The following is a 27430-nucleotide window of genomic DNA, read 5'->3' on the forward strand; positions in this document are numbered from 1 at the left end:
AGAGAGAGACCTGGTTATTTATTTATTTACACTTCAAGAAAGAATTAATTTGCTACAAGCTACAGCATGCTCTACTCCAAGAATAGCTATTAAAAAAGCTTTCACACCTAACAGCTCTCTGTTCTTAGAGCTTTGGAAGTCATATTTAGCTGTATCTTTTAACCCCAGATTAATTAGAGGCAAAGGTTTGCTTTCTCTAGAGTGCAGCACAAAGATGGGCTTCTGTTCATGGTTTTAACATTAAGTATGTAATTGTGAGCGTAGACTGGACAGGCTCAAAGTTTTTCAAAGGCATTCAATCAGTAACACAAATCATCTCAGTTCTTGTCTCAAAGGTTAAGAAGACAGCATAAGCAAATTCAAGATAAATTCTTTGTTGGTAGTTTTTAGGATTTTAATTGAGAGAATTTAAGTTTTGACCTGAAAATATGCTAAAAATCAACAATGCTCCCTCTGGTCTGGGTAGGAATATATACATATACACATACATATATAGTAACTGTACACTGGCTGTGAAAAAGACGCAAAACAGAAAAAAGTTTCTAGCCCACATTAACTCGAGTTTGTTTTCTACTACAAAAGGAAATCAATAAAATGATGTGGAATCTAATCCTGTTGTGTCAGTCATCAATTGCAATCCTAGATAAATTACCTCTGAGAGCCTCTGGTTATTCATTTTTCTATGATTCGAGAACTGGAGTGAATTTAAAGGAAATAAGGAGTAATAATGGAACAGGACATCTTTGGTCTTGTGAAAGAAGTTATGTCACTTGTGCTTTTTTTTCGAGATTTTAATGAAAGTTTATAGAGAACTTGGATTTCATTCTTTCATTGTTGCACATTTTCCTCCCTGACCCTCACCTCATTTGCTTTTCTCTTTGGAAAAAAGAGAAAGAAAAAAAAAACTTTCATTGTTATACAGTTCCCCTATCTCTACCCCGGCCTCAGTCCGCTTTACTATACAGCTCTTATTCTGGACTCTTGTCATGCCAATAATACCTGATCACAGATTCCCTTTATACAGTTCTCTCCCTCGTCTGTTTCAATACCGTTTTTATTATTTATCCCCTCTTTTCTTAGTTTCCCGCAAACCCCCATGTCAGTCCTGTTTTTTAACAGTGGCATTATGTAGTATTTATCCTTTTGTGACTGAGCTCTTTCACTCAGCATTACATCCTCCAGGGTCACACATTTTGTGTAATATTTCATGAGTTCATTGTTTTTAAGTGCTGCATAATATTCCATTGTGTGAATATACCACAGCTTCTCTAGGTGTTTGTTTACTGATGAACACAGAGCTGTTTCCAACTCTGCTATTGTGAACAAAGCAGCAATAAACATGGGTGTGCATATATCTGATTGAGTGGCAGTTCTGGTTTCTTTAGAGTATATTCTCAGTAGTGGATTTCTATTTGCAACTCTTTGAGAAAGCGCCATACAGCCTTCCAAAGTGGTTGCGTTTCTCCACAACCTCGCCAGCACTTGATGTTTGCTGTTCTGTTGAATTTTCTATTGTTACTGGGGTGAAATGATATCTCATAGTTGTTTTGATTTGCATATCTCTTAGAGTTAGGGATTTTAAACATTTCTTCATGTGTTTGTTCACCATCTGAATGTCTTCTTTTGTGAAGTGTCTGCTCGTATCCTGTGCTCATTTTCCAACTGGGTTATCTTGTGGTAGTGTGGTTCTTTCATGTCCTTACAAAATCTATTAAAAAGATCTTCACCAAAAATTTCCAAACAATATAATTCATTAAACAACTTTAGTCTGGGGTAACTATCCTGAATAAATTTCTCTTAAAATAGATTTCACCACACTAAGCTCTGTGATTTTGGCATACTTACCCCCAGATAGCTCTTACAGCAGAAATTCGGACTGATGGGGGCTGTGTCTCATGCAGACCACGAACTGTTGCCTGCAGGAACTGCTGGATCAGTTCAGGGGACATAGCAACGGTGAATCGACTGGCAGCCCACAGTGCCCGGCCCAGAAGGAAAGGAGACACTAGAAGAAAGAGAAATAATTAGTGACAAGATGATAATCCTGTTCCTTGTCCTTCTTCCTTTCCACCTTTGTCTACTTTTGGTAAGTAACTGGATATATATATTATTATTATTACACACACACACACACACACACACAGTTTTAGTGTTGCCTGTGTCACTGAGTCGCCTGCGACTCAGCAATTCTATATACAATAGATCTGAACCCATCCTTATCCTCAGCCAGTCTGTCTCCAACACAACTACCCCTATTACCCCAGTCACTGTGTCACTCCATCTCATGTGGGGTCTTCCTCTCCTGCCCTGTTCCTCCTGGCCACATGCCCAAAGTATGTGACACAGAGCTTCAAAATCCTTGTCTCAAAGGAGCAATTTGGTTTCATCTTCTCTAAGACAGACCTGTTTGTTCTTGTGGTGATATATGGAATGTTTAATATTCTTCTCCAGCAACACAACTCAACGGCATCAGTTCTTCTCTCATCTTTAGTCACTGTCCAGCTTTCTGATGCACAGCAAGTAATTGAGAAGACCACAGCCTGAATTAGGTGCATCTTACTCTCTAGACTGACATCATATTTCTCTAATGCAATTCGCCTTCTTTTGATTTTTTGACTGCTGGTGCCAAGAATGTTGATTGTGGAGCCGAGCAAGCTGAAATTATTAACAACCTCTATCTCTTTTTCATTTATCATGGTGCTGCCAACTGGCCCAGTGGTGAGAATCTTTGTCTTCTTAATGCTGACATACCAAAGACTACAGTCCTTCACCTTTTGCAGCAAACACTTCAGGTTCTCCTCAGTTTCAGTTGTCGATGAGTCTTCTTCAAATCCTGTTGTCACACTCCTCCTTATAAAGTCTAGTTTCCCAAATGATCTATTCTGCACACAGACTGAAAATGTAAGGAGACAGGATATATTCCTGAAGGACCCTTTTCCTGATTGTGAACCATGCAGTTTTTCCTTGCTCTGTTCTGAGGATTTCTTCCTGGTTCAATAGTATAGGTTTTGCATGAACACAATCAAGTGTTCTGGGATTCTCATTCTTTTTTTTAATCTTACTACTTTGTGTGTGTGAACCGTCAAATCGGATCTGACTGATACAGGAGATTGCCCCTCCATCTACAGCAGGGCATCTGGTGGATTCGAACTGCGTAAACCTGGGATTGGATTCTCATTCTTTTTGAAGTCAGCCACAATATGTTGTGATCTATACAGTCAAATGCCTTTGTATAGTCAGAGAAACACACATAGACATTCCTCTGGAAATCTTGGCTTTCAGCCAAGATCCAACTGACATTGGCGATAATGTCCCTAGTGCCATGCACAGCCTCTTCTAAACCTGCCTTGTATTTCTGGTAGTTCTCTGTTAATGTACTGTTCCAGTAATTTTTGGATCATCTTTAATAGGATTTTGTTTGCGTGTGATGTTATTAGATAATTTCCACACTCTGCAGGGTCATCTTTTTTTGGAATGGGAATAAATATGGATCTCTTCCAGTCAGTTGGCCAGGTAGTTGTCCTTCAGATTTCTTGGTACAACCTGGAGAGCATGTCTAGGGCAGCAATTGTTTGCTGAGGTATTACATCAACTTCTGGGGCCTTATTTTCTGTAAACTCCTTCGGAGCAGCTATAATTTTCTCCTTCATCAACAGTGTCTCTTGATCATAATTGTGTTTCATGAAATTCTTCAGCCAATTCTTTTTGGTATAGTGACTCTGTGTACTCTTTCCACCTTCTTTTACATAAATATATAATTTGTTTAGAATTAACTTCCCAGTTTTTTACTATTGTCAAAGTAGATCTTAGAAAGTTTTACATTAAATATTTCCAATCTCAGTTTCTATTCCCAGTAGGAACGTTATTCTTTACCTTGTATAATTTTCAAAATGCCCTCTCTACTGCCAGTATCTTCTTGGATCATTATTAGAACATTATAAATCACAGCTCTAATTACACCAGTCTTTCACATAAAATCTGTCAATGAATTCTTTAATCTACAATATAAAGTGCTTCTTAGCATGTCATCCAAGAATGCTTAAGATCAGTCTGTAGCGATTTATGATTTTTCCTCATGCCTCTGAACTCAAGCACATCCCTCAGCAACTAATATTTTACTTTGCCATCTCCATTCTTTATTTAAACTCTAAGCCAACACATACACCTCTCTTTGCATTTCCCATTTAGCCTTGTGGGTTGAAATAATCCTAACCATCTCTGTGCTAGGTGCCCTGGTCTAATGCGTAAATATTTAACCACTAAAGTGACTGGTGTGAACCTGCCAGCCATTACATAGGAAAAAGATGAGACCGTCTGTATCTGCAGATTTTTAACGAAACCCAAATCTACAGCTATTGAGTTTGATTCATATCGACCCTTCACTAGGTTTCTGAAGCTGTGACTCTTTATGGGAGGTGGCTGCCCATCTTTCTGTTGGATTTGAACTGGTGACCTTTGGGTTGGAAGTCTGACATATTACACCACCACCAGGGCTCTGTCTGTAAGGATCACAGCCTTGGAAACTCCGAGAGAGCTCTACTTTGTCCTGTGCGTCGAACTAACTAGAGGGCGGTGTATGTACTCCCTCTATGCTGTCCAAATTCTGCCTTTGGCTTCTTAAACAATATTTTGTTTTACGTTCCAATCACTAGTGTAAGAACTACTATTCTCTTCCTCTGATAAATTGTTTGAAAACAGAGATGATATGTATTCAGCCTGTTATAGTGCCCAATTTAGTTACTTGTACAACATTTAGTTGATGGAACTAATGAAGAGAATTTAACTGTGCCAGTCAAATAATTAGATAATATTATCATGATTCCACAGTTAAGCTATTTACATGATGATACAAGATGTTATCCATAACCTTTCATTGTTTCTTGAATGTTCAGTGGAATTTTTCAGAGGTTACATGACATGCAACACCATGGCCCTGACAGCTAATGAAATAGATGTATTTTAAAATATCTCAGTTTTCCCTCAACCAAGTCGATTGACAAGGGGACTGCTTCAATGGGTTCTTGATGGTCAGGAAGTGTGAAGATGGTGCAAGACAGGATTGGTTTCAGATCTTTTGTTCATAGGGAAGCTATGATTTGTACTTGACTTGATGGCACCTAACAAGAACAACAACAAAAAGTAACAATTCTGTCTCTTCCTGTTGGAACTTCCAAATCTTTATATTCTATGCCAGTTCAACAGTATGTGAGTTCAACTCTCTTAAAGAGTTTAAAAAAAATTACAAAATTAAAATTTCTCTGCGATTTAAAAAAAAATCTCAGTTTTAATTTCTACTATCTTAACTATTGATACATATAACACACATAAAGAAATCTCTTTGTGGTCCTTGATAATTTTATCAAATATTTTGAAATCTCCATGAGTTTATGAAGATTCTTTTCTAGGACAAACTCTACAAGAAATATGTTAGTAAGTTTGAGAAATTCCAACACTTTCACTCAACACATAATTATGGAATGTCTAATTATGTGCAACACACTGTGGGGATAGAAAGATATCTCAGATATGATCTCCACTCTCAAAGACCTTACATTCCAGTAGGAAAGAAAAAAAATATAGCCTTCAGCTACAATATAATGTAGCATATGATAAGTAAACAGGATGGTCTCATTGAGTGTGACTTCTGGATATTGAAGCATATCACTTCTGTGTTTCAGAGACTGAAAGCAATGGAACGAGATGTCTTATAACAGATTATTTAGAGTTACAGAGCAGGAAGCTTACAAATGGCTTAAAAGAGGGGAGCTCTGGTAGCCTAGTGGCAAGGAGCTGCAACTACAATCCCAGAGGCGAACGGTTCGAATCCACCAGATGCTCTGCCGGGGAAGGAGGGACAATCTCCTCCTGTACCACCAGTCAGATCTGATTTGACGGTACACGCACACAAAAATAATAATAACAATAACAATAATAATAATAATAATTAAAACAAACAAACAAACAAACAAACAAACAAACAAATGGCTTAAAAGTATTCTCAAGGCTATCTTATGAAGGAGAGCCAAGTGTAAACACTGCAAACAGAGCAAACAATGACAACTGTCTCATGATGTGGGAAAATGGAACACTTAATTATCTGGTTACAGGCCCTGAATGAAGTTTAAGAAAAATGGCAGGAAAGAAACAGAAAGGCCTGAGAACATCCTGAACCCAATGAAACTCATGCTTGAGTTTCACCCAAGGTGTAGCAACCAGATTTACATTCTATTCAAATGCGAAAAATAGCCTGGAATAGGAGTAGAGAATTGGGACAAAAAAGGAACAAGAAAAACTATGAACAAGCCAGTATTAGTTATTAATGTTCTAGCACGTGAAGAGGGAGCCATGGTCTTTGGGCTATTTTAGAGTTCAAATAAATTCTAACTCTAGGGTAAAAAGAATGTTCACCTGAAGGACACAAGTGACTAAGAGAACAGTAATGGCTGAGTTGATGAGGACAATTCTAACACAGAATTGACGTGATTGAGTTCCAGGATCCATGTTATTGAAGCATACCTGAGAGGTTGAGGTCTGCAAGGATGACATTGGTCAGGAACCCATGCATGTCAAAGTGGATCCTCCCATTTTTCACACTGTCGGTGATGATGGACTTCACTGAACCTAGAGCAAGCATGCATGCCTCGTGGATCTTCCACCTGTGAAGAGGACGCCACAGTCTGATCAAACTAACTACCCAAAGGATATATATTTAATGAAGTTGTTGTTGCTGTTATGTGCCCTCGAGTCGCTTGCGACTCATAGAGACCTTATGTACAACAGCCCTAAACTCTGCTCTGTCTTGTGCCAATCTCAACTGTCTCAGACACACTCACCCCGATTGCCCCAGTCACCAAATCCATCCATCTCCAAGGGGGCCTTCCCCTCCTGCGCCTGCCCTCCACCCTCCCAAGCATGATGTCCCTCTCCAAGGACCAATCCCTCCTTACAACATGACCTCAGAATCCTTGCCTCCAAGGAGCAGCCCGGTTTAACCCTCTCTAGGGTGAATCTGTTTGTTTTCTTAGCAGTCCATGGCACCTTCAGCACTCTTCTCCAACACCAAAGCTCAAAGGTATCAATTCTCCTTCTATCCTCTATGGTCATTGTCCAGCTCTCTGACACATAACAAGTGATTGCAAAGACCATGGCCTGTACCAGACGCACCTTAGTCTCCAGAGACACACCGTTGCTCTTGAGTACTTTAGAGAGGTCCCTAAGAGCAGACTTTCCCATCACAATACGTCTTTTAATTTTCTGGCTGCTGTTGCCAAGAGTGTTGATTGTGGAACCAAGCAAATTAAAGCTGTGAACAATCTCAATCTCTTCGCCATCCATCCTGATGCTGCCAGTTGGTCCAGTGGTGAGAATCTTTGTTTTCTTGACACTGAGCCTCAATCCATATTATAGGCTGCAGTCCTTGACACTCTGCAGCAGGTGCTTCAGGTCCTCTTCAGTTTCAGCAAGCAGGGTTATGTCATCCGCATAAAGCAGGTTGTTGATAAATCGTCCACCAATCTTGACCCCACATTTCTCCTCATAGAGCCCAGCCTCCCGGATGATCTGTTGTGTATGCAGGCTGAAAAGGTATGGAGACAGAACACATTCCTGGCGTACGCCCTTCCCAATTTTGAACCATGCAGTGTTTCCTTGCTCTGTTCTGACGACTGCCTCTTGGTTCAAGTATAAGTTTCGCATTAGCACGATCAAGTGTTCTGGGATTCCCATTCTTCTCCAGGGTCAGACTGTTATGGTCCACACAGTCAAACACCTTTACATAATCAATAAAGCACAGATAGACATTCCTCTGGTACTTCCTGCTTTCAGCCAATATCCATCTAACATTAGCTACAATATCCCTACAACCACGACCCCTTCTAAACCCAGCCTGGACTTCTGGCAGTTCTCTGCTGATGTGCTGTTCCAGTCATTTTTGTATAATCTTGAGCAGAATCTTGCTTGCATGTGAAATCAATGATACTGTTCTATAGTTTCCACACTCTGTTGGGTCACTTTTCTTTGGAATGGGAACAAATATAGATCTCCTCCAGTCCAAGTGGTTGTTCTCCAGATTTCTTGACACAACTTGGTGAGAACGTCCAAGGCAGCATCTGTTAGCTGAAATATGTCAATTGGTATACCATCTATTCCTTGGACCTTATTTTTTTGCTATTTCTATCAAAGCAGCTTGAACTTCTTCCTTCATCACCATAGGATCTTGCTCATATGTTGTTTCATTAAATTCTTCTGTGTCTGCTAATTCCTTTTGATACAATGACTCAGTATATTCTTTCCATCTTCTTTTGATACCTCCTGGATCATTTAATACTCTGCCTAAAGCATCCTTGATTATAGCAACTCGAGGTTTGAATTTATTCTTCAGTTCCTTGAGCTTAAGAAATGCTGAGTGTGTTCGACCCTTTCGGTTTTCTGACTCCAACTCCTTGCACATTTCATTGTAATATTTTACTCTGCCATCCCGTGCTGCCTTTTGAAATCTTCTTCTTCTTGATTTAATGAAGAAGATTCAGAAAAGGGTATTCCAGCATAATCTAAACCAGAAAGTCCATTTATCTGCTTTTCTCATGTAAACTGAGTTGAAAACAAAGCAAAATTTACTTAAATAAATTTTTTTCCCCTTCTGATCTGACTGGCACAGGAGAAGATTGCCCCTCCTTTTCCAGGGGAGCATCTGGAAGATTTGAACTGTGTGCCTTTGGGATTGCAGCACACCTTCTTGCTACTAGGCCACCAGAGCTTCCACACTATTAGATTTTTTTTTTCTGATTAAAAACATGGTAAAAGTACATCTCCATTTAAACTTTTTTTTTAAAAAAGGTCAAAATTAAAGCATCTTAACCACTTATTTGAGGCTAAGAAGAATTGCTTTAGGACTACCGATCCAAAATAAGGACCTGCTCTCTGATCTGGTGTCCAGAACACCTATTCATTTCATACCAGTGTTCAGTGCCGCTGGTTTTGGTTTGCTCAGCTTCTTGCAAATGCCGAGTAGCTGCAGCAGCCAGGGCTGCCGCACTCTCGTTCTGGAAATCTGTGGCCACAGCCTAGGGAGACAAGAGGAGGATGAATAAATCTATCTGTGTAAATGAAACCTCCCCCCCCATTGTTGTGTACTGCCACAGATCATCAGATCTGACTGACACAGGAGAAGACTGCCCCTCCTGCAGCAGAGCATCTGGTGGTTTGGATCCGTGTGCCTTCGGGATTGCAGCGCAGCTTCTTGACACTAAGCCACCAGAGCTCCCTAAATTAAACCATTCTAATACATAATAAACTTTAATAAACAAAGCACATTAACTTAGATGCTAATGAAGAAATAGTTCGAACTCTTAAACATACATCTACAAAATTCTGATAGTTGTTATGTATAGTTGAGTAGAAACAGACTCACAGTTGATCCTTCAGTGAGTTTTCAGAGGCAGTAAATCATATGGGATGAGACTGTCCATCTTTCTCCTAAAAAATAGCTGGTGGATTTGAACCATGTGCCTTTGGGTCAATAGCGCAACTCTTTCCCCACTAAGTCACCTAACTTACACACTGTAGTGGTTAGTCAGTTGTCCCTCTTGGCTATATTCAGTAGACTGTAAGGAGCAATGACAGACTAAAACTCTGGTAGTTATGGACAAATAACCTTAATCAATTAAACTGAAATCCAGTGTGCTCTTTCATAGATGCTTTAGAAATACTAAACCATAATGAGAAGTGATTCACCCAACAAAGAGAATAAACATCCCACACAAGAGGCAGCAAGTGCCAGCTTCTTCATAGTTCTTTAGTACACAGAGACAAACGGTCAGTGGAAAGGAAGACAGAAGCAGTTATCTGGATGGTCATTTCCCAGCAACCATTCTTTTTTCAAGTTTGCCAACCTCTGGTTTGTGCTGTAATCACACAACGTTGCTGATTCAACAGTCTTTTCTCATTAGAACTTTATCCTGCACAAAATTCTTACATCTACTACTCATTTGTAAATCAAAACTAATGGCAATGTCTCTGGAATTCTCAAGTCTCAAATTTTATTTAAGATACTCTTTTATATTTCAAAAAAATGTCTGACAGAGAGCCATGCTACAATATTGCTCACCTTAGCAATCTAGGAATAAGACAAGACGCATATATGACTCATCCAGCTTATCAGGCTTAAAATCATGGTAAATCTCTTACCAGTAAAAGGTCTTGAGCTGCTATTCTAACCGTATAGGAGAACGTATCATCATCCTCATCTTCCACAAATTGTTGAGGGTTGGCAGTCCACACTTTTATCTGAAAGGATAGAGTTCTTTGTGAGGCTGTCAGTATTTTTCACATTGACCCTCTTTTCATCAATTCACAAGGAGACATTAACCTTTTATTGTAATCTGGATAAAGCTCTAGCTTCAAAGGTTTTTCTTTTTTATGCTGAGAAGGAAACCTTTCATCAAGGCAGATAGCTGTTGCTTTCTAATAGAAGAGACACAATCACCTTTATTCTTAAATTTTCTTTTCTAGTTTTAATGACCCACTACTCAGGCTAATAACCTGATCTCTAACATCTCACTTATTTTCTAGCAAAGAAACAGATTCACCCAGATACCAGTATCTAGGTTAGTGGTCATGTAAAGATTTCTCACAGCAAAAATATTCTCAAGCCCAATAATTTAATGTAGGCGTTAAAGCTCTGGTTGGTGTAGGGAGTCGTAATTCTCTGGTGGCTCAAATCCATCAGTGGTTCCTCGGGTGACATATGAGCATTTTCTTCCCAGGGGATTTAAATTAGCCTCTGAAAACCTGCTAGAGGGTCAGCTATGAGTCGGTTCCAACTCAATGTCTATGACTTAACTCAATGTCACTTAGTCTGAGGCGATAACAAAACACTTATGCTCAAAAATCTGACAGTAAACCAGTATCAATGTTACCTTAGAACTTCATAGGAAATTATTCTCCTAGGGCCCTTATTTGGAAAAGCGTTCACTTGTTTTAGGCCTCATATCCATCAAGTTGTACTTTCTAAATACAAGGTGCTGTCTCCCAGATATTATTTACCTGCTCCTCAGTGATCTGCATATATAAGATAATATAGTAAATCAATTCAGGCAAGGCCTTCTTCACAGTGCTTTTGAATTTGCTGTTTTCTAGTAGAGCATGGACAAATTCAAAAATGCTAAAGACGAGATTCTCAAAGCCTAGGACCTCACCTGAAAAAAATACACAAGAAAAGTAATTAGGGACAAGAAAGAAAAATGAAAGTCTGAATGCTGGAAATGAATGGCATTATTTTTAAAATGAATGTTTAAACCACCTGCTTATTATTCTCAAGGGATTAGTAGTAAAAGGCGGCTGAAGAAAGGAAGAAATTTTTGAGAATATTAAATATGCTAGAAGATACTAGAAAAGCTATAAAAGATAGGCCCCTATATAAGTTAAGACTCTGTCACAGAAGGAAAACTAGTATTTCCAACTAAAACAAGGGCTAAGACAGTAGTACCCTTTCAAGTAAGAAACTTGTGAGAGCTGAAAAACAACGCTGTTCTACTGAGCTCTGGCTTTCAAAGGTTTTACTACATTTTCCAGTCTATTTTTAATCTGGAATACTTATAACTATTAAATGAAAGTATTATCATTTGGGACTCCAAATTAAATTAGGCAAAATCCAAGGGACAGGCTTGATTATTAGAGATGGCTTTTAAAGTACTTCTTCCAACTACAAAAGTCTATGCTTTTATAAGATTTATGTAAATGTCCATGGAGAATATTAAAGATGTTCAATTTCTTATTTCCCCACAATATACTATGTGTGACTATGCCTGCTGTATCTTGTATATAGAAAGAAAATGACCAGAAAAGTAGTTTGAGAATGAACTCAGTTAAGTTACTGCTTTTTCTATCTCTGAATTCCTTTTTCTATATTCCACTTACTGATGTGCTAAGATCAGATAAACTTACATACCATCAGAATCTACAGGATCTTCCACTTCCTCTGTGTAATTTACTTCTGTCTTCACGTAAGTATGATGAAGAGTGAAGAAACAGAATTTGAATACTGCTGTTACATACTGTACACTCCAATACTAACAGTAAAATAAATGCAAAAGAAATCAGTTGCCATTAAGTCGATTTTGACTCTTGGCGACTCTATGCCTGTCAGAGTAGAACTGTGCTCCACAGAGCTTTTCAATAGCTAATTTCTTTGTAAGTAGGCGCCTTGGCCTTTGTTACTGTTGGGTGCCATTGAGTCAATTCTGACTTGTAGAGACCCTATGGACAACAGATCAAATAAACAAAAGAAAAAAAATAATTTCAGGAAAGGATATAAAGCTGCGCTCTCAGTTAAGGTGTTCCAAACAATAGGTAGAATCTGTTGCATGGAGGAAACCATGTGCTTAGGGAAGTTCTTCACCAGCGCCGTCACTGCCTGACATGTAAAAAGACTCATGAGTTAGATGTGAGGTAGAGGGAATCAGTGAAGTCACATCACCCTCTTAAGCTCTCTCTCCTTGGTAGTTAAGTGTTTACCTTCAGGACCTCCATTTTAAACCCACTGTCAGATGTGGGACCGTCTGGTATTTGGAGGGCCTGAACAAAAGCCTCTGTGAACTGCTGCACCACAGGAAAGATGAGGACTTTGGCAGCACCCTGTTAACAGAAACCAAAATCAATGCTCAGTGTACCTCTAATCAGTGGCTTTGAATCATATATCAAACAATGACCTATTTTGAAGCATCAGAGTTGCTCTCAATTATACAAACCAGCCCAGAGAGATTAAGTCACTTACTTCTGATACCAAATGATGTGGGCAGCAAATCTTACTCCATACTATCTACATGCTATGGAAATCTTGGCTTCCCTTCCATGTTCAGTTCAGATATGAGTTGTCCATACATACTTCTTGCCCTCACGTCTTACCACCCATGGCTAGGCCACACTAGCTTGGGAAGCCACATGGCAACCTCGACTTCAGACAGTTGCTGCTATGTACCGCTGAGTTGGAACTGACCCATAGCTGACTCTCCAGGTTTTCTGAGGCAGTGAACTGCATGGGAGGAACTGCTGTTAGGTGCCACGGTGTCAAGGACGACCTCTAGTGACCCTGTCCTATCCTGTGTCATCCTCACACTTCTTGACACATTAGAGCCTACTGTGGCAGTCACCATTTCAATCCACCTGGGTCGAGGGTGTTCCTCTCCTTCACTGACTCTCCACCTTTCTGAGCATCATACTCCTCTCCCAGGATTAGCCCCTCCTAACAATGTGTCTTTAGTATGTAAAGAGACACCTCATCTTCTTCGTCTCCAAGAACACTCGGCTGAACCCCCTTCAACACGTATTTGTTTATGGGATGTTCAGTGCTCTTACAGCTTAAAGGAATCTATTCTTCTAGTCAGCCCCAAATGTGAGATTTCTGTCTACTTCTTCAGGGTTCCAAGTGCAAGCTCAGGAATCCATCAGTTAGCCTCCCTCATTACACCTTTGTGATCTATAATTCACTGAACAAATCACAGCGCTCACTGGAAATACCACATCTCCAGAAACAGTTTTAATGCTTAAAAATGGGGCAGGAGGAAGGCACACTTTCCTCCAGAGAGATATTCACCCACACCAACCAGGGAGCTGCAGCTAAGTCTAAGCTCATGCTTTCATTTATCTCACCACAAGGTCATGAAAGATAACATCATGTCTTGTGAGGCTTAATCAGCACTGAATCCTCAAGGAGTATCTCTTGGTCGTATTAGGTCCCATTTCTTAGTCTCAGGTGTTGATTTATTAGCGCAAAATAATTAAGAACAAAGGCCAAATGTCACATCTGGCAAAGTGCTCTCTACGCTTAGATACCCTCAGAAGGGATGAGAGCCACTAGAGGAGTTATGTGTCCCCAGCTAGCACTGGGAGTTAGTTCTTCACAACAACTTTCTTATGGAAGACCAACTTTCCAGAACTGCGTCTAAGTCACAAGCTTAGTGCATGTTTCAGAGTTGTTGTTGTTATGTGCCGTCGAGTCGCTTGCAACTCATAGCGACCCTATGTACAACAGCCCTAAACTCCGCTCTGTCCTGTGCCAATCGCACTGTCTCTGACACTCCCATCCCGATTATCCCAATCACTGAATCAATCCACCTCATAGAGGGCCTTCCTCTCCTGCGCTGTCCCTCCACCCTCCCAAGCATGATGTCCCTCTCCAAGGACCGGTCTCTCCTCACAACATGTCCAAAGTATGTTAGATGGAGCCTCAGAATCCTTGCCTCCAAGGAGCCACCCGGTTTAACCCTTTCCAGGACAAATCTGTTTGTTTTCCTAGCAGTCCATGGTATTCTCAATACTCTTCTCCAGCACCACAGCTCAAAGGCATCAATTCTTCTATCCTCTTTGGTCATTGTCCAACTCTCTGATGCATAACACGTGATTGCGAAGACCATGGCCTGTATCAGACGCACCTTAGTCTCCAAAGAGACACCATTGCTCTTCAGCACTTTGGAGAGGTCCCTAACAGCAGACTTTCCCATTGCAATGCGCCTTTTAATTTCCTGGCTGCTGGTACCAAGACTGTTGACTGTGGAGCCAAGCAAACTAAAGCTGTGTACAATCTCAATCTCTTCACCATCCATCCTGATGCTGACAATTGGTCCAGTGGTGAGAATCTTTGTCTTCTTGACATTGAGCCTCAATCCATATTGTAGGCTGCAGTCCTTGACACTCTGCAGCAGGCGCTTCAGGTCCTCTTCAGTTTCAGCAAGCAGGGTTGTGTCATCCGCATAACGCAGATTGTTGATAAATCGTCCACCAATCCTGACCCCACATTTCTCCTCATAGAGCCCAGCCTCCCAGATAATCTGTTCTGCATATAGGTTGAAAAGGTATGGAGACAGGATGCATCACTGGCGTACGCCCTTCCCAATTTTGAACCATGCAGTGTTCCCTTGCTCTGTTCTGACGACTGGTCCAAGTATAAGTTTCGCATTAGAACAATCAAGTGTTCTGGGATTCCCATTCTTCTCAGAGTCAGCCACAGTTTGTTATGATCGACACAGTCAAATGCCTTTGCATAGTCAATGAAACACAGATAGACATTCCTCTGGTATTCCCTGCTTTCAGCCAAGATCCATCTAACATCAGCTACAATATCTCTAGTACCACGACCCCTTCTGAAACCAGCCTGGACTTCTGGTAGTTCTCTGTTGATGTGCTGTTCCAGTCGTTTTTGGATAATCTTCAGTAAAATCTTGCTTGCATGTGAAATCAGTGAGATTGTTCTCTCTGTTTCACAGAGAGGGCCAAAAAAAAGAGCAGATGGTTTCTAAGTGATTACTAGTAAAAAAATCAGCACAGGATAAGATACTGGAAGAAAGACAGTTCACATGAAAGCAAACTAAGCAATACACACAAATCAAAAACTTAATCAAAATATTCCACCTGTGTACCACACGAGCTAGTGTGCTTTCTGGTATTTCTGTTACAAAACGACTGACTCACTGTTAGGCCTGCAATGAAAGGCATCAAGAAAAACTGACGAGCATGGAACATTATTCATCCGAAGGCTCACTCACCTTCTCCAGCTCCTCCATGTTACAGATCATATGGGCACAAGTGGTAAAAATCTCCACAGCTCGGGAACGGGTTCGAATACCATATACCTGGGGACAAAGGCACAGCACAGGCATGAGACGGCATGTGGCAGTGTTTGTGTGTGACTCTAAGTAAAGTTATGACTACTCAACCATCCCATAGGAAGAAAAATCTCCCCTAGAGAAATCAGAAACGTTATCCATCTATGTCCAAAGGGAGCTCTCTATAATCCTGAGACTGAAAGGATCACAAAGTTGGGATTTAGTTCTGTGGGAGAAAGATGAAGCAGTCTCTCCATAAAGAATGACTACTGATGGCGGCTCATCACAGGCTGGAATCTAACAGTAGTTCAGTTTGGCGGTCTGATTAAGAAGCTCTGTTGGCCTAGTGGTCAAAGAATTAGGCGCTAACCAAAAGGTCAGTGATTCAAACCTACCAGCGACTTTGCAGGACTAAAAAGAGGACATCTGCTTCCACACAGATTTAAAAGCTTGGAAGCCCTATGGCCAAGTCTACTTTTTCCTCCTGAATCGCTGTAAGTCAGAATGAACTCGATGGTAATGGGTTTTTGTTGTGGGCTGATTTGATAAAAAATATCTGATTGTATACCACTTGAACGGCACATAACAACAACATACCACTTGAAATCCCACCATGGCCAATGTATTTCTTCTAAAATGCAAGTATCCTTAGCTGGAGAAGGAAAGGAGAGTTGCTCTTAAATCAGTCTGACTCATAATGACTTCAAACTTAAAGAGAATTAAATCATACAACTGTTGGTATGGTTAAAACACCAGGGATTCACAGGAGCTCTGATGGCCTAGTCCAGAGCGACCTGTGCTGCTAACCTACAGGTCACATCTCTTTGGCAGTCGGACTCCACCAACATTTCTGTGGGAGAAAACTGGCAATCTCCTCCCACGTAATTTACAGACACAGAAACCTGGTTGGAGAGTCAACTATGAGTCAGTTCTGACTTGGCAGCAATGAGTGTAGTAGTATTAGGCATTAACATCTTACTGTCCATCAGTCACCATCCACGTACACATCTCAATCAATCATATAAATTGTTGTTACGATGCGCTGTTGAGTTGGACTGACTCAAAGCTGACCCTACAGTGAGTTTTCAGAGGCTCTAAAGCGCACAGGCAGAGACTGTGCAATCTTCTCCCACGGAGCTGCTGGTGGATTTGTCTTTGGGTTGGCAGCATAGCTCCTTATCACTAAGCCACCAAGGTGCTCTAATAGTATGGTTGTTATGTACTGTTTTGCTGGGACCAACTCATAGTTGATTCTCCATCAAGTTGTCAGAGGCAGTACATTGGACGGGAAGAAACTGCCCATCCTTCTCTCGTGGAGCAACTGGCGGATTCAAACTGCACGTCTTTGGTATTGTAGTGCAGTTTCTTACCACCAGGCCACCAGAGCTCCCTTAGGGTATTATGATGTTGCTGTTGTGTGTCATTCAGTCGGAACTGACCCATAGCTGACCCTCCAGTGGGTATTCAGAAACAGTAAATAAAAAAAAGAAAGAAACAGTAAATCACACACAGATTGTCCATTCTTCTCCTGCAGAGCAGCTGGTGGATTCGAACCATGTGCCTTTGGGACTGCAATAGAGTTTTTTACTACTAGACCACCAGAGCTCCCCTGTAATAGAGATCTATTATATACAATACAGTAATAGATTACTGCCCAATAACTAGTTGAGGTAAATAAGCTTAGAGTTAGCATAAAGGGCATTAAATAACATGCAGGAGGTATAAAATATGTGAATAAACATTTCAGCTATTTCACTTGCCCTTGCAAGTAAGAGTGAAATGTCTTGAGATCAATCCAGAATATTCTTTTTGGCCAGTCTAGTCTTTAGCCGCTATGAGTCGGAAACGACTCGACGGCATATAACAACAACAACAGTCTTTAGCATGGAGATAAGGAGCTTTCAGGAACCATGACCTTCTAGCTGAAAGATGGAGGCTGACCCAAATTAGCATTGTTTGTTGTGTGCCTTAAGAGTTGGAACCAACCCTCCAGAAGATTTTCAGAGGCAGTAAGTCACATGGGAGGAGACTGTCCATCGAGTTAGGTGTAATCATTATTTACTACGTCATCTTGCAGCTGAGATGTCATACCTCGGCCATAGTGAAGATCTTATACATCTCTGGTAGGATGACAGGAGCAACAAGTGGCATTTGTGTGTCTGTTACTTCGCGAGTGAATTCTTTGGAAAAACAAAAAGAAAGAAAAAGATAAAAAAAAACAGTGCTTCACCCAGCAAATAAAAATTTCCCACATGGCTTCTAGATGGCAATTCCCAATAAGGTAGAATGCAGTCGTCTTCTCTCATCGAAAGGAGGAAATAAAACCCAAGAGTTACTGATTACTTAGAAAAAGGAAAAAAAGAAAATTGAAGAGAAAGGAAAATATAGATGATTAAGGAAGAAAACACACACACACACACACACACACACACACACACACACACACACACACAGAGTATCCTATACCTATTTATGGGGGCAGGGTAGGGAGAGAGAAAGAAGAACTCTGAAAGTGTTAAAAGGCTACTTTAGGGAAAATTCTGTAAAGATAACATTTATTGACCTAGAAGTCAAAGGCAGATAATAACTAGATTGAGGGAAAACTGAGAAAGATGGGATAAATAATGTATACTGCATTGAAACAGATGAGGAAGAAAACTGTGATATATGATTAGGTATTTTTGTCATGACAGGAGTCCAGAACAAAGGCTGCATAGTGGAGTGGGCCTGGGAGAAGGGATTGTAAAACAATGAAATAATTTTTCCTTTACTTTTCAAAGAGAAGAGTGTCCTTGTGTGTGGGGGGGAGGGGACACTTTAAGATGTTTAAGATGGGTAAAGGGTAAGAAAATATGGAAAGGATGATCAGACATTGTGGATATTTTAATTTATACCACAGAGTTTGCCTGAATGAATGAAAAAAGCACATTTTGTAAACGCTCACTTAAATCACAGTAAAAAAACCCAGAACCTCAAAAGTTGAGTTCTAATAAATGATCTTCTAGTTCACTGTATCTGATGCTTTTATTGACTTTATACTCATGGCTGAGTCTACTACATTAAATGACATTTCCCCCTAAAGAATAAATCTGGAGCGCTGAATAGTAATTACGTCTAATTTATTCAGAACTCCAAGGAAAATAGTCCAAATTGAGTGGATGGGATATTAAGGATAAACAAGTTTACTGAAAATATGAGTTAATTCTGCTAACAAAGCACTTAATCACACTTTTACTCCCATAAGTTATTCCTGGTCATCTGAAATTATTAACACTTTACAAGTTAAAGCCCAAAATAAGTTTCCCTGGCAAGTCAGAAAAAGCTTGGGTTACTAGCTAGCTACACTTGAATTTCCAAAATCCTTTAAAACTGAAGCAAAGCCTGAAGCATGTGGATCAAATATATTAATCCTTAGGTGTGCTTATAATGCTTTTTTTATGTTTTGTTTTGTATTTTCCCCTCACTCTATCCAGGATTTTTTGCCTTGTTCTCTTTTAAAGTCAGGAGTGGAAGCTGGATACCTAGTCCTTCTGGTCTCAGTGTTGTGGAAGTTGAGGTTCTTGTGGTCCATCAGTCCTTTGGACTAGTTATTTCTATCTTTGTCTTTCTTCTCTCTACTTTATTCTGGACAGAGAGAGAGAAATAGTTGTATCTTAGATGGCTATGCAAACTTTTAAGACCCCAGTTGCTACTCATTAAAGTAGGCTGTAGACACTGTCTTTCTGGATATTATATGTATTGATCCTGATATGTCCTCCATGACTCTGGGCCACGGGTCTTAGTCTTCCTTTAAGTTTAATGGAAGGCCTGGCCTCATGGGAGCCTGGGATGGGATCTTTACAATTCTCAGGCGAATCAGCCCCTTTTCCTTAATGGATTCCAGACAATATACCAATGTCTTGCTACTGTAATCCATGCTTTAGTTTCATCTGTCAGAGCACAGTCAGATCTCATTTTAAAATACATGGAACAGTTATTTGTGAACAGAGATTGGCTTTTACCTATTCCATGTCTGGTGAATCCATTATAAAAGAGATAAAAATATCCCTGACAGCTTTGCCCCCCTGTCTCATAAAAGTGATTTGAAGACAAATCCTGAGAGCTTAAAGGCTACATAATTACTGTATTTTTAGGCAACAGAGTTGGTAGTAAAACAGTATTAAATCAAATTCTCATGAGAAAAGCCAACAGAGTTGAGGGTAAGTATGGACCTTTTTGTTTTTATTGTGATTACATTAGAAGTTTACAAAACAAATTAGTTTTCTATTCAACTATTAACAGACATTTTATAACATGAATTACTATACCCAAGGACTGAAATGCACTCTTTCCATTTCCTCCCTGTGATTCTCATTTCCATTAAGCCTTCTCAATCTATCTCTTCCTGCTTTCTGAGTTTTATCCCTGATAGAATGCTGCCTTTAAAATCATAAGTGGTTATGTATTCTAAAAAGTACCTCTCTGGTATTACTATTCACCTCGTTGTTTTTTGCTGTGTACTGTCGAGTCTTACTTACTTTCTAGGCCTATTATTCAGATGGAAACTGGGTTGATTTTTGTTTTAGTCTAGAAAGGCCAGTCTTAGGTGTTCCACTAGTCTCTGTTGTACCATTTATCAAAGACCCTCTACTGTGATCCCTCTTAAAGTGGTCAGCAGTTGCAGACAGGCACCAATCCGGTTCAACTGTTCTCAGGGTTGTGGAGACTGAGGATCTTGTGGTCTCATAGTCCTTTGGATAATTGTTTCTGTACATTTTTGTTTTCCTTCTCTCATCTTTCTTCTAGTCAGGGAGAGACAAAGTGTTGTATCTTCAAGGGCCACACACAACCTTTTGAGTTCTTACTTGCTACTCACCAAAGTAGGGTGCACATCATTGTCTTTGTGGACTATGTTGTGCCTAATGACTTTGACGTCCGAGTCTATGATCTTGTGGTCTTAGGACCAGCTACTCATTTGCTCAGGTTGTGTGATTACTAAATCGGCTGATTTCTTGTTGTTCTTGTTGTTAACCACCGAGTTGAGTACAACTCCTAGCAACTCTATGAACCCTGCTGTATCCTCTGCCATCCTCATGAAATCTGGTACACACTGTTACAGTCACTGTGACAATAGAAGGATAGGCTTACTTTATATATTATAGGAATGTAGGAATATCATCTGCCAATCTTAAATACGCCATGGTTCTAAGTCCCTTTCATCTGCCCTTATCTGTCTATATATCTACTTTAGGTTAATGTGTATTATTGTTGATAAAGCAAGATCATGTAACAGTAAATACAGACATTAAAACTTGAAGGGATAAATAGGTTTAGGGAGAGAGCTAACAATTTCCATTTCTAGTGGTCGGGGCCATTCTTGTACATATCTTCTTATAAGTACTCTATCACTTGAGCCGTTACCAGAGAAAAGGCTTCCTGTACCTGTCAGCACTCGCATGGCTCCATGGACTGCATTTAAATCTCCGCTCACCAGCATCTCCATGAGCAGGTTGAAAAGCTGGGGCCAGGCTTCGGGCCAATCCCAGTGGGCGATGGCTGACACTGCGTAGGCCACGCTGGAGCGCACCTTGCTTATCGATTCTCTCAACCCATTGGGCAACAGCTCTCGGATAACAATTTTTGCCTGTAGTAGAGGAGAAGCCCACCTGCTGTTAGGCCAACTACCAAGTGATTGGCAGAATCTAGCGTGCTTTAAATGCTCGAAGAACGAGTAAATGTTAACTGCATAGTTAAAGAAAATTCCTGTATACAAAGTTGGCAAATAATTCAGAAAGTTCATCCGTGACCTTATGCTGTATATTATAGTTGCTGCTAACAAAATGCAGCCGTTTTAAGTTAAATATACTTTAATGTTTAGTTCTTCAATAGCACTAGCCACAATTAAAATGTTTAATAGTTTTATGTGCCTAGTAGTTCTAGTATTGAACCTAGTACACACAGAAAACATTTTATACCTGCAGACTGTTCTAATGAATAATACCCTAGAGCTTGACACTCTTTTAGTGCTTAGGATGGTTATACAATACTATACTATACTATACTATACTATACTATACTATACTATACTATACTATACTAAATAGGAATATTATTTCATTTAGTCAACTGTTTAAACTTGGTATATTAATTCTAATTTTAGTGATTTAGTAAACTGCGGTTTAGGAGTTATTTATTTCCGGAGTCTCACAGCTAGTCAGAGGCAGAACTCGAACACTGGCCAGCATGTGTTGGAGAACATATCCAAGCTCTCTCTTCTATTGCATGGTGTTCTCAACACCAGCCACCAATCCTCTTTTCTGTCTAGACTTTTGATTGCTCTGTGTTGTAAAAGAATGTTGACAGCCTACTCTCTTAATATGGTTCCTCAAATATCTACAGGTAGACAAATTACATGGCTCTCTTTACCCTTTCTGTAGTTTCAGGTGGCCTAAACTTCTCAGACTGAGCACACCAGTGAGTTTCCACATACTGCTTCAAAATGACGGATGCCAGCTGTGAAGGGAAAAAAATCAAGCCGTTAAAAAAAAAGAGAGAGACTTTATTCACACATAAAAGCCATGGGTATAGACCAATACATCTGAACTATGTCTAAATTTGGTATAAAATCCTAGGTTATTTATATATTGGCCTTATTCCTTCACCTTCCCAAAAGTTTCATTAGCAAGAAAAGGTAGACTTAGAAACTAGGGCATTCTGAACTTACCTGCCGGATTGCCAGTGCCCCCTGGGGATCTACGGTCAGCTCTGCCAAGTGTACACCAAATTCTGAAAGAGACAATTTCATGATGATCAGGAAAGCCAGGGCAATTTACTCAGTTGTAAACCTGATGCTAAAAAAGGAAAGATTTTAGAAGAGACTTGATCTACTGCTTTTCAAAGTGCCGATAGCTGCTAAAAATGATCTTCTAAATAAAAAAAAACTAGGTTAACCTGCAGGGCATAGCTGCTTCTAATGAACAGCTCCAGCACCCTCTCGTTTCTCCAATTTCTACAAAGCATCTCCCAACCACTTTCTCTTCAAATGTGGCCTGAATTTTCTTTTAGACCTATGACTATATCTAATTGAAAACTAGTATTATCAAGCCTCAAACAAAACTTAAAAGATGAGGTTTCAGGATTTGCCAAGATATATATATCCACCAGAAGAGATGGCTTGGTCTCTGAAAGATCAGACTTCAACAGGCGTACTTGTGAAAGGACAGGTGTTGCATGAGAATGGTTTCTAACAAGTAATGTAAATGGAAACCCTGAACTGCACAGTAAGAGGCTGTAGCAACTCTTATTTCCAAACTAAACTTCAGATTTAAAAAATTTTTAAAAAGGAGTAAATTCTCAAATATTTATTTGGGGAAAAGAAGAATGTTAACACCAAAATGGCATCATAATTTCTACATGTCACATTCTAGTGCAGCACTATCTAATACAGCAGCCAAAGTCATAGTGGCTATCTGGACCCAGAACGAGATGGGTATAAAAGGAGGTGTGCTGTAAACAGAAAATGTACAGCAGATTTCCAACTTAGTAAAAATGAGCAAGTAAAAAAATGTTAATTTTTACATCAATTGCATCTTGAAAAGTTTGCATATATTAGCTTAAATGAATTTAATATTAAAATTTCTTTTCACCTGTTTCTTCTTATCATAGCTACAAGGAAATGAACAATTTCACATAGGACTCACATTATATTCCTATAAGACAGTGCTGTTCTAAAGAGTAAACAGCAGTTTTTTCAGAACTGAACCGCTCTGGCAGATACACAAGATTCATTTACTTTCATTTGGAAGGCAGGATGAGGGAAAGTAAATTTGAAGAATAGTTATACGTCTAACTGGAAGAGGTCCGTATTTATTCCTATCCCCCAAAAAGGTGATTCAACAGAATGTGGAAATTATCAAATAATATCATTAATATCATATGAAAGCAAAATACTGAAGATTATTCAGAAAATGGCTAGAACAGTACATATATAGAGAACTGCCAGAAGTTCAAGCAGGATTTAGAAGAGGTCGTGGTAGCAGGGATAACACTGCTGATGTCAGAAGAATCCTGGCCAAAGTAAAGAATACCGGGAGAATGTCTATTTATGCTTTATTGACTATGCAAAGGCATCTGACTGTGTGATGGTTAACATCTAGAAGAATGGGAATCCCAGAACAGTTAATTGTGCTCATGTAGAACTTACAGCTAGACCAAGAAGCGGCTGTAAGAACAAGCAAGGGAACATGACATGGTTTAAAATAAAGGAAGTTGTGCGTCAGGACTGTATCCTCTCTCTACATCTATTCAATTGGTATGCTGAGCAAATTATTAAAAAGCTGAAACCTATGAAGAAAAACGTGGCATCAGGTTTGGAGGAAGACTCTTAAATAGCCTATATTATGCAAATGAACAGCCTTGCTAGTTAAAGTGAGGAAGACCTGAAGCACTTGCTGCAGAAGATCAAAGAATACAGCCTTCAATATGGATCACATCTCAAATGTCAAGAAAATAAAGATTCTTCCCACTAAACTGCGAGGCAACATCATGACAAATGGAGAAAAGATTGAAACTGAAAAAAAAAAAAAAGATTGAAGTTGTCAATAATTTCATCTTACTTGGATCCAGAATCAACACCTTTGGTACCAGCAGTAAGGGACTTTTCAGAGTTATTGAGAAGCAAGTATGTCAGTTTGAGGACTAAAGTACATCTTTTCAGTCTCGTGCTGTACAACTGAGAGGGGAACAATGAATCAAGAGGACAGAAGAGTTATTGAAGCCTTTCAGCAGTGGTGTTGGAGAACAGTGCTGAATGACTCATGGACTGCCAAAAGAACAAAAATACATGTCTTGGAGAAAGTGCAGTCAGCGTGCTCCTCAGAGGCAAAGATGTTAAAGCTTCATGCTTAGAAAGGTGGATGGATGGTAAAATAGAGAAAAACCTTCAACCAGAAGGAATGACAGTGATTGCTGCAATGATCGTGAGAATGTCAGAAAGTGTGAAGATGGCAAAGGATGGGACAGGGTTTAGATCTGTTGCTCACAGGTTTGCTATGGGTCATACTCGACTTGAGGACACCCTTACAACAATGACTGAGCAAGAAATGCTCTGGTAGCCCAGTGATTTGAACCTAATTACCCCACAGTAAATATGTGATCGTAGATATCTGTAAAGACCACAGCCTTAGAAACCCTACAGGGTCTTAATGAATTAGAATCAACTTAATGACAATGAAGTTATGATTTAATACAGTTAAGAACATACACACTGGAATGGGGTACATATAGGTTCAAACACTGAAATTACTTGACCTCAGACAAGTTACCATACTTTGTAAATTTCAGTTTCATTATCCGTAAAACAAAATAGTGGTACTGATTTATCAAAGAACTATGAGAATGAAAGAATATAAAGCACATGAAATGCTTAGTACAATACCTGGCACATGGGGGGGGGGGAATCAGCTATTGTGCTATTATTTTTACTGCTCATCAAGAGTACACTGTTTAGATTTCCTCCTTATATTAATGAAGTTACTTTCTATAGTAAGTTCCATCTGTCATTACTGACCCCAAAGGAGGAGCCATCTAAAGGGTATTTATGCCACAGAAAAGCTTAATGTCAATAAAACACTGCTGCTTGCAACGCTTCATGTACACGTCTTATGGAAACAAGCAGATTAAATGCTACAGGAAATGCTCTATAAACATACTTAAATATTTTTAATAACATTTAGACCTAAGAAAAGCTGAATCAAAGAGTTCAGAGATATTTTTCACCACATTTCCTTGGTTTTAGTAACTTGCTTAACTGTGGCTCAGTGATCTCAGACAGGAAATGAACACTGGTACAATCCTACTAACTATAGGCTTCATTAGAATTTCAGTTTTTCCCCTCAATGGCTTTTTCCCTGTTTAAAGACTCAATTCAAGATTTCATACTACATTTAGATGTCATGTCTCCTTAGTCTCTACTAATGTATGACTGTTCCTGATAGTGTCCTTGTCTTTCACCATCATGCTATTTTTTTTTATGAGCTCTGATCAATTATTTTTTAGATTGTGTCTCAACAACGGGTCTGAGTGAATTTAGTGACCATCTCAAGAACAGATCTGAAGAGTGAGGGAGGTGGAAAAATCAGAGATATATTGAAATAATTAGTGCACTGCACTAACGGACCTTGCGAACCTCAACTTTCATGATCCTGAGACCAGGAATAGATAGTACCTAGCCACCAATGCTGCCTGCTTTTAAAAAGGTCACAATAGGCAAGCTCTGGTGGCCTAGTGGCAGGAAACAGCATTGCAATCCCAGATGTGCGCGGTTCAAATCCACCAGATGCTCTGCTGAAGGAGGAACAACTGCTTCCTGTACCAGTCAGATCCAATTTGATGGTACACACATAAAATAAATTAAAAAAATTAAAAAGGTCACAATAGAGGGTCCAGGACAGAGTGGATGATAAGTGTGGAATAAAACTCAAAATTATAAAAATGGCCAAGTTTACTGGTCTGACAGGAAATGGTGTAACCACTGAAAATAATCAATGAGATAGACTGACACAGTGCCTGCCAGCAATGAGCTTAAGCACAGCACTGATAGTGAAAGATGAAGCAGGCTTTGTTTATATGCAGGGTTACTGTAAGTCAAATCCAACTGGATTGCATCAACATAGGCAAATACTGAATGATGTAGGACGTGGCAAAAGAAGACACAGTCAACTGGACCAAAAAGAAATGGTAAAACAATTTTAGGAGGTAGTCTATGATCAAGAACCAATGGAAGTATAAGCTGCACTGTAGGAAGTGGTGAAAAACATAGCTGTAGGAACTAACAGAACATCTGTTATGATGTTTCAATAAAGGGATGCAGCACTGGACACTCATTTGTCTATGTTAAGAAATTTGAAAGACGTGGTCAACTGACTGGGGCAGATTCAATTTTACCTTTTCTCAGTTAACATTATATCCTAGAAATCATTCTAAATCATCATATTCATTTTTTTCCTATGTATGGGCAGCATGAGAATTTCTGGTATTTTGCTTTTACAAACAATGCTGAATAAAGAAATTTACACAAATACATTTTCATATTATATATCTACAGAATAGATTTGCAGAAGTGAGACTGCTGGGCCTTTAAAAGGTATATGCAGCTATAATATTGTTATTAGATACGGTCAAATTTCCCCTCAGGTTTGCATCAATAGGCACCCTTGCCACCAAGTGTCTATTTAATTCTTTAAAGAATGTTTTAATGTCTATTAGAATTTGTTCCTATTAATGTCCATTAGGCCTGTTGTCTCCTTTCTTTACTCCATCCCCTCCCCCCTCTTTTCTTGCTGTGTACCATCAAATCGGATCTGACTGGCAGAGGAGGAGATTGCTCTTCCTTCTCCAGTGAAGCATCTGGTGGATTTGAACTGTGTGCCTTCGGGTGTGGTCTCCTTTCTTGAGTCTTTGGTTTCCTTCTTTCTCTTCTGCTCCTAATATAGACCAACATGTGTATTTAGATGGCTGCTCTCAAGATTTTTTAAAGACACAGGCACTATTTACTAAGTTAGGACAGAAAACATAAACTTTATAAACTATATTATGCCAACTGACCAAGCTGTTGCATGAAACTATGGTACAAACCTGCAAACACAGTGAATCAATCCCAAAAGGTGTTTGGTTATATGTGAAAGGTACTGTAACTGTGTCTCTTATGTAGTACATTGTTATGCATATGAATACATACAAAGAGCACACACATATGTACACCTAAAAATGTACCTATGCATGTATACACATCCACCCATACAAATATAAAAAAAATATCCCCACCAATTCTACAGGATGCATCACCTTTGACC

The 27430-nt window shown here is 39.5% G+C and overlaps 1 protein-coding gene across 1 annotated transcript in view; it reads right to left on the reverse strand.

The window, feature by feature from the left end:
* The window catches only part of IPO9 (importin 9), a 60345-nt gene that overhangs the window by 18673 nt on the left and 14242 nt on the right, over nt 1-27430 (reverse strand). The window contains exons 2-14 of the mRNA XM_006890544.1: nt 22303-22364; nt 22005-22091; nt 21021-21222; nt 17691-17779; nt 15540-15626; nt 12514-12633; nt 12312-12412; nt 11948-12006; nt 11044-11195; nt 10186-10284; nt 8956-9062; nt 6517-6656; nt 1846-2005 (exon numbers count right to left, since the gene is read on the reverse strand). Of these exons, the coding sequence (XP_006890606.1) occupies nt 1846-2005; nt 6517-6656; nt 8956-9062; nt 10186-10284; nt 11044-11195; nt 11948-12006; nt 12312-12412; nt 12514-12633; nt 15540-15626; nt 17691-17779; nt 21021-21222; nt 22005-22091; nt 22303-22364 (1465 nt within the window). The remainder of the gene's footprint in view (nt 1-1845; nt 2006-6516; nt 6657-8955; nt 9063-10185; nt 10285-11043; nt 11196-11947; nt 12007-12311; nt 12413-12513; nt 12634-15539; nt 15627-17690; nt 17780-21020; nt 21223-22004; nt 22092-22302; nt 22365-27430) is intronic.

This window comes from Elephantulus edwardii, unplaced genomic scaffold, assembly GCF_000299155.1.
Source record: "Elephantulus edwardii isolate Elephantulus edwardi_28Jun2011 unplaced genomic scaffold, EleEdw1.0 scaffold00090, whole genome shotgun sequence".
Taxonomy (NCBI): domain Eukaryota; kingdom Metazoa; phylum Chordata; class Mammalia; order Macroscelidea; family Macroscelididae; genus Elephantulus; species Elephantulus edwardii.